The 7,731-nt window shown below is 37.7% G+C and overlaps 1 protein-coding gene across 1 annotated transcript in view; it reads right to left on the reverse strand.

The window, feature by feature from the left end:
• Positions 1–7,498, reverse strand: part of BCAT1 (branched chain amino acid transaminase 1) — a 48,217-nt gene extending 40,719 nt beyond the window's left edge. The window contains exons 1-3 of the mRNA XM_015589980.2: positions 7,316–7,498; positions 6,237–6,308; positions 613–813 (exon numbers count right to left, since the gene is read on the reverse strand). Of these exons, the coding sequence (XP_015445466.1) occupies positions 613–813; positions 6,237–6,308; positions 7,316–7,498 (456 nt within the window). The remainder of the gene's footprint in view (positions 1–612; positions 814–6,236; positions 6,309–7,315) is intronic.
• Positions 7,499–7,731: the final 233 nt, after the last annotated feature.

A 7,731-nucleotide genomic window follows, 5' to 3' on the forward strand; every position in this document is an offset into this window, starting at 1 on the left:
AAGGAAGGAAAAGGAAGGAAGGAAGGATCAGACACCTACTTCATATAAAAATCAATCTAGGATTAAAGACCTACCTGCGAAAGACAAAAATATAAAAAGATATCTTCATAATGTAAGGTCAGGAAAAGAATCTTTAAACAAGATACAAAAGTACCAAACATAAAGCAAAGACTGCTAAATTCAAGTTTTAAAAACTTAAATATATTTCTTGCCATCAAAAAATTATGTAGAGAGTAAAAAGAGCACGGAAGAAGATAGTTGAAATACATATAACCAACAGAGGACTCCTCCTCAATCATTAGAAGATCTGAGAAGAGAGATGACAGTAAAATATTAAAAGTACAGGCTTTTCGAATGCTAATTTTCTTACCAACTGTCCTTCCTCCTTGCTCTAAATGATTTTTTACTGACATAGAAAATTCAACTTTATTTTTAAAAAATTTAAGTTCTTACAACTTACCTTCAACTTGACTATCTAGGAACAGTTTTAAAGACATTTATGACTTTGTGAGTAAATGTGATGAAGTCCAAAAGCTATTTTAGCAGGGGGAGCTACTTAGGGTCTACAATGAAGAACAAGCATTTTACAATCCATAATTCCTGTGTACTTACCTCCACTGCATAGTGCAGAGCTGACGAGCCAGGATGCAAGGACAGGTTTTGAAGAGGCTTGATATGTGGTTTCTCCCATCCAAACTCTGAGGACCACTCAACTGTCAACATGTGATCGGTGAAAACAGTTCCAAAAACCAAAGTATTTGGGTCTGGCTTTTCCTTTAAAATGGTGGCTGGTGTGATTATTAGATCTTTAGCCTGGTGAAGAAAAATCAGTACCAGTAAAGAGTAACTGAACATCTACATGATACAGTGGGTAAACAGACATAAAATTTAAGTCATTGGTCATTAAAAAGTGAAATTCATACCTTTTGACCACCTTTACTCATTTCCCCCATCCCCTACCTATCCTACTTGACTTTTAAATATTGGCAACTAACTAGGAAATTTAACAAATCATGCCTGCACTCCGAATTTGGCCTGTTGATTGAAATCTTGGCAATGTACACTGCCTAGCAAACAACAGGACCAAAATTCAGTGATATTTAGAAACAGAGACAAAAATAGCAGATGGAGTAAAATGATGCAAAAAGGAGAACACATCCCTTCTTCATTGCTATCATAAGGCTCATGTTGAGCACTGGGGAAATAAGAAAGGGGTGTCTTCTATAATAAATACAGCAACACTAAGAATAACTTGTTAAACTAAAATGAACGTCATTAAGAACTGAACTTTCAGCTGACAGTTATACTTCAACTCCCCGAAATCATTCTTGCATCTAAGACTTAAACCCCCAGGGTGCACTGTAGAAGAAATGAGCAGAGCAAAGCAACTGTTTTCCTGGTTGAAAATAGAGGAGTAAAATGAACACTAACATATTAATCCTCTGTTCTGTGTTAAGGAAATGGTGAACAAAGAATCTCTTTTTGAAAGAAGAGTAATAGGAAACAACACCACACAGCAGCATTTCACCACCACCCCACACAGCCATCTTGTTTGTTACAAATGACCAAACCTATAAGCATACAAATCTGTCAATATCATCACTAACTGTATAACAACAATAAAATGCTGACAAAAAAAAACACAGGCAAAGGAGGTTTCTAACCACTTATAAAATAATATTAACTAAGCACAGGATCAACCACTTCTTTTAATACACGAAAGTACTCATTCCCACACCCCCAAAATCAAATACAGAACTTCACTTTACAGCCTAAGCTCTCATTATTTTTTAAATGATTTAGTTATATCTGATTAATTCACTGCCTTACAGCTGCCTTACTCATTTGATAAATTATACATAATAATGTTTTATTTTTAGAATAATATTCAGGCTGAAAATGTATTCTAAAACAATCAGAAAGCTCATGTTACGAATCTAAAATGGAACACAATATTTCCTCCATAACGTGGTCCTTATTTCTAATATTCATATTACTTTCAACTTCTTTACTTAACCCTTAATTTATTCAATAAGATTAATGCGTGTTTATCATTTTATTTAAAAATTTGACTGTAAAGAGGGGAAGAAAAATGAAAAGTATAAAGTCCCCAACTACTACCCTAGCCACCATTCTCACTTCCCAGAGAAGACCCCCATTAACAAATTCATTGTGTATTTTTCCTATATTTCTTTGCATCTTTATTACCTTCCAGGTCATTTATCATTCTCATAACATTCAAGGATCCCAAGTATTGTACTGATTTCCTTTTTTTTCTACTACTCGTTAATGTTTTACATAAACCTTTTACTTATCCTTTACCAATACATTCGGCTGCAAGTAAATCAAAGACTAATAGGAGTTGGTTTTCTCACTTTAGAAGTCTTGGAGCCAGGCCTGGCAGTAATCTGTAAGTCAAGGTTCTGTGCTTTTCCTGGCCTTCTCCAAAGGGTCAAAAAAAAAAAAAAAAAAAAAAGAGGCTGCTGTAACAATAGCGTCAGTTTTAACAATCTAATCAAAGTCCAAATAAAGGGTGGGGAGGATGATACCAGACATGTCTGTTCCTTTTGATCACAAAAGCAAAAATTTCTCAGAATTGTTTAGAAATCTGTCACATGGATCTCTCTAGCTGCAAGGGAGGCTAGGAATGCATGTTTGCCACCCAGGGCTAGTTAATGGACTGCAAACAAAATCAAGGTTCTGTTAACAAGGAACATGGTAGCGCTAAATGTGGGGTACACAGTAGCCCAGTGCCTGAAAACATACCAGTCTTTATGCATTCTTGTTTACGTACCTTTGTCTAACATGGAAGGAGAGATGAAAAGACTAAAACTTGGCTACAAACGCCCTTCCACCATCACCTGTTTCTCCCTGCCATTTCCTCCACTTATAGCACCACTTGTAGTGCCTCCAGTTTGACCAAACTCTTCTTTCTTCCTCCAGCAGTAAGTATGAAAACTGTAGCACCCCGTCTGGTTCAGTAATCTGTTGTTGTATGCTCAGCTTTCAAACCGCCTAACATTTGCTTTACTTACTGCTCACATAACCCCCCTATGTGGATAGCTCACCCTCCAAAATGCTTGGTTTGGCTCTATAAATCTGTTTAATTGATATAAACAGTTAGGAAATGGGAGTCATTTTTCTTTATTGTTAGTCTTTCATTTAGCGCAGTAACTCTTATAGATACCACCTATGTCCAATTCTTTTCTAAACCACTAAACTTGGATTGCTCTTCCTGGTTTGGGATATTAATATAATAGACTACTAGTTTTTATTTTTAAAAAATCTGTACTTACTATAGTTCATAAAAGAACTTTCTATTGTTGTTATAAACCCTTAAAAAACGAACTTTAATAATGGTCATGCCCAGTATATAATTTTTACTTTTGTGAACACTCTCCTTAAAATATCTCTGGACCACCTGTAGTGGCCCAGAGAGAGCAAGTTAGTTAATGGTAAAGCGGAGATACAGAATAAGGTGTTTTTATGCTCAACCTAGTGCTCTTATAATAATAACTTACTAATACTAGTTAAGTTTCGAGAAATTGAAATAATTATATAGAACCAGGTACTAGTTCTATTTTAGTAAACCACTACATTCTTTTGTAAGACATGCAATTTCTTAACGATGTGAATAGCAACTCTCTAACTTTCTGGTTGCCCTATATGCAGTTTTACAAAGTATTACACTACTGAGTAGCTTCAGAATTTCATCCAACTGTCCTTTATTTGAAAAAAAAAAAAATCCCACAATTCTAGAAACTAAAAATAATAGCTTTTCACCTGAGCTCAAAGAGAAATTATCTAAGAATACTAAATCTAAACAATTAGGTGATACAGTTGAATAAAGGTCAAAAGTAAATTAACAGTATTAACTAAAGGTGTATATTGGTTTTGAGCAGGTATGAAATGCAATTCTAAGGAAAAGAATCATTGCCATAAAAGAAACAAATTTTATAGTGTTTTTTAAAAACCAATTCTTATTTTTATATTTCCTTTCCAAAGACAAATAAAAATTAACTACTTATAAAATGATACTTTCTCCTGCCTAATTAATCTGCCTCTCTCTGATACTCCATATACCCTGATAACTTCAAGTCAGGATATTTCATACCATATGCTTGTGGAAAAATCTGGAAGACAACAATGACTGGATTGTGAAATGGCAAATATTAATGAAAACAGGGTATATTAAAAAGCAACAATTTCTTAACTCAAAATGCATGGTTGGGTACCCATTCACTCTGCAATGGAGAAGCCTGTAGCAGGCTAGTGCAACTTGGTTGAGATCGCCTAAGGACTTGTATTAGTTAGCATTCAGGCAATATCTTTTGTACACCACTAAATACTGCATCTGTACATCTCTGGACTGGCCACAATACTTACACATTCAAAGACTACCTCTGCATTACAATTGTATCTGAAATTGCATAACTTTGTCCTACAATAAGTGCATATATTTACTCGGAAAGCATTAGGTGCTATGTTCATTATATTTTAGAGACATTCTTAAAATCTAATAAGGAGGAGAGAATTCCAGATTTGATGTGTCACATTCTGTGGAGATCTGTAAAGAAAGGGGAATGGAAAGAAACAGACAGCTGATCTCTATGAAACATAGAAGGTCTGGAGTCTACAAAAAGATCTCACAGGATCCCCCAGTAATAAGGCATCTCATTGGTCAGCCCTTTTGGAAAACTGCACTTTCACTGTAAAATGACCACGTCAAAATGGAGGAGGGGATGTAATATGAAAATTACCATGAGAGACCCAAAGGCAATTTAAAATTTATTAAAGGGATAAATCACGAGAAAAATATGTCAAAAGCAAAGATGGTCCTATAAAATGCACCATTTTCTCCCTTAAATCATCCATTTCATTTTTCATTTTCCTCATTACATATGCATTATGAATATAACCACCATTACAACTCATGTTTTGATATATAAATACACAAATGTAGAATGTCAATGTGACCCCCCCCAACTGCAATCTAATACATAGAAATCAAAATTAACAAATAAAGATTTACATTATGAATTCTTTACTTTGCAAAATTATCCGATGCATAAAGGTATAAAGGTCTTTTGGGAAAAAAATTATATTTAGCTATACCCTTTAAGGAATTTATTTACTGTATAAGATGACCCTTAGAGATTATCAAGTAGTAGTCCCTTTTATCACGTTTTTTCAAGGACCTTAGATATCTCAATATCTAAGTTTGCAAAATGTATTAGAGCTTCGTTTTCAAAGACTAGCAAAGTAGATTGGCTATGGGCTTAAAAAGGATATTATCTTTAAAGGACCAGGAATAATATGGACAAATAAAATTTACAAATTTATTTTAATAAAGAAATTACTATATTCTATTATGTTTTGGTTTTTTAAATACCTTGAAAGGAGGGACTTTATCTTGAATATATTTTTGGATTTCCAAAGCCCAGAACAGTCCCTGGTGCATAGTAAGAGCTGGCTGTGTGTGTAAAATTGATGAGTCCAGTTTCACTACATTTCTGAACTCTGCCAGGATGTGAGATCATTAGGACATTCTGTGCTATGGATGACAATTGACAGTGACTGAAACAGGCAGCAAGGGAGCAGAGGGAGGCATCAAGCAAGAGGAGAAGCAAAAACGTCCATGGTTGGGAGAGGAAGCGGTAGAGATAATGATTTATAGAGAAAAAAATACACCTTACATTTGTATTTTTATGATTTTCAAAGTAATTTTACAAGATTATTTCTCATTTGCTTCTCACTATTACTCTATGAAGTATGAAATTTAATATATAAACTCCATAATTCAGAAAGAAAAAGAAAATACAACACTTTTATTGTAAAACGTTAGGTGTTGCTTAAAGAGAAAACTCATGAATTTAACTTTTCACAAGTGGAGTGAGGGTTATACTTATTACACAATCAGATAAACCTTCAAGTGAATGAAAAGTCACGAATTGATTACTTTCCAAGAAAAGTTTATGATTTGTGAAATAATATAAGCAATTACCAGGTAATTTTAGATGTAATGAATATGCTATTGCTCCCCTAATTATTTTCTCCTTAAGAGTGGAATTTAAAATGCATAACAATAAAATAAAATAAATAAAATAAAATAAAATGCACGACAGTATATCTAACTACTATATAACCCGCACAGTGAAAATTGCCCCAAATCTGAACAAGAAATGGATTTATTCAGTTGAATTGTTGTTTCACTTAATCTCTGGCAAATAACTTACCTTAAATGTACCCATCACTTCCTTTGATCCTGCTTTTCCGGTACATTCTTCCGCGCATCCATTATTGCAGTCCTTAAAGAAGAATTAAATCCATTAAGTAAAACCAGGTGGGTAATTGGGGCCTGGGGTAATCAACATCACTTACCATTACAACGCGTGCTCTGCTCAGGTACCCCCAAGCAACCAGGAAAAGGAGAATCGAACACCCACACACGGGCCCCAAACGAGAGCGTCCTGTGAGTGCTGCCCTACGCTTCCCACCCTGTCCGAGGTTCGTGGCTGTTTTTGTCCTCCACCGCTAGCTTAGGGCAGACTGCTTAAATTCCAGGTTCGCCCTACAGAGCCACGGTTCACCAGCAAAGAACAAGAAGGTAATTGTCTCCCTTATATCCGAGTAAATAGTCTAGACTAGGGTTTTAAGCCATTTATAGAAAAATCTCCTGGGCGCGCTCAGCCTCGTGGTCTTGTCAATCACTGGCGCACAATAGCAAGCCTGGAAAAGGGATGGGGATGAGAGCAAACCATTTTCTCCACAGGGTCCTCCGATGCAGGCGCACGAACACCAAACCCTACTGGTAAAGGACAAAACATCATGGAATTGGGGGTAATTTATTTAAAAGATACTTAGGGACACAACGGAAGAGGGGTGAATTGAAAAAGGTGCAGACCTGCAGACCTTTAAAAAGAAAAGATTTAAAAAAAAAAAAAACAGCCTAATCTGCTAAGTAACTACGAGAGAGAGGGAAGAAAGGCATCCAAGGGGGCAAAAGGCTGCGGCCAAATATTTTGGGGGGCGAAGGCACGCAGGATGTGACTGTCAGTTCTGGCAGCCCAGAAATCTCGCTCCCGCCTCCTTCCCCAAAGCAGCTTCCATGGCGACCCTCACGTCCCCGGTGGCGGTCCGCGCGGCGCTCGGGGGCGGGCCACCGGTGGGGCTTTCGACCTGTCCCGCGGGGGTCCCTCCCAGGCAGAGTTCACAGGCTGAGACTCTAGGTTTCGGGCAGGGCTGGGGAAAGAGACGCCTCAGTGGGGGCGGGACGGCGGTGCGAGGCAAAGCAGGATGGTGCAGAAAAAAGCACAGAGCGAGGCGCACACAACCACGCAGCCCCTCCAGCATCACTGAAGGAGGAGTCTCCACCCGTCGGGTCCGTGTCCTTACTCAGTTGGAAAAACCGAAGCCCTAGTTCCTGCCACTCAGGCTGGGGAACGCCAGTACGTGCCACCGGAGAGCGCCTTTCCCACTGCAAGCGTTTCCCGAACATCCTTACTTATCAAACAACCCCTGGATGAGCGGCCCGGAAACGCCCCTCTCCTAAGGCGAAGGCAACCTAAGGGAAATAAATATATTCACATTAAGGCAGATTTTTTGGTCCACAAACCGAAAAAGGGCAGTTTCTCCCCCACCCCCTCCACCCCTCGCCCCCAGGGGAGTTCGTAGCCCGGTTTGGGCAGTTGTGCATGGGCTGTTGTCTGCCACCAACCCTCATGTACAAAC

This window comes from Pteropus alecto, unplaced genomic scaffold, assembly GCF_000325575.1.
Source record: "Pteropus alecto unplaced genomic scaffold, ASM32557v1 scaffold103, whole genome shotgun sequence".
Classification (NCBI taxonomy): Eukaryota; Metazoa; Chordata; class Mammalia; order Chiroptera; family Pteropodidae; genus Pteropus; species Pteropus alecto.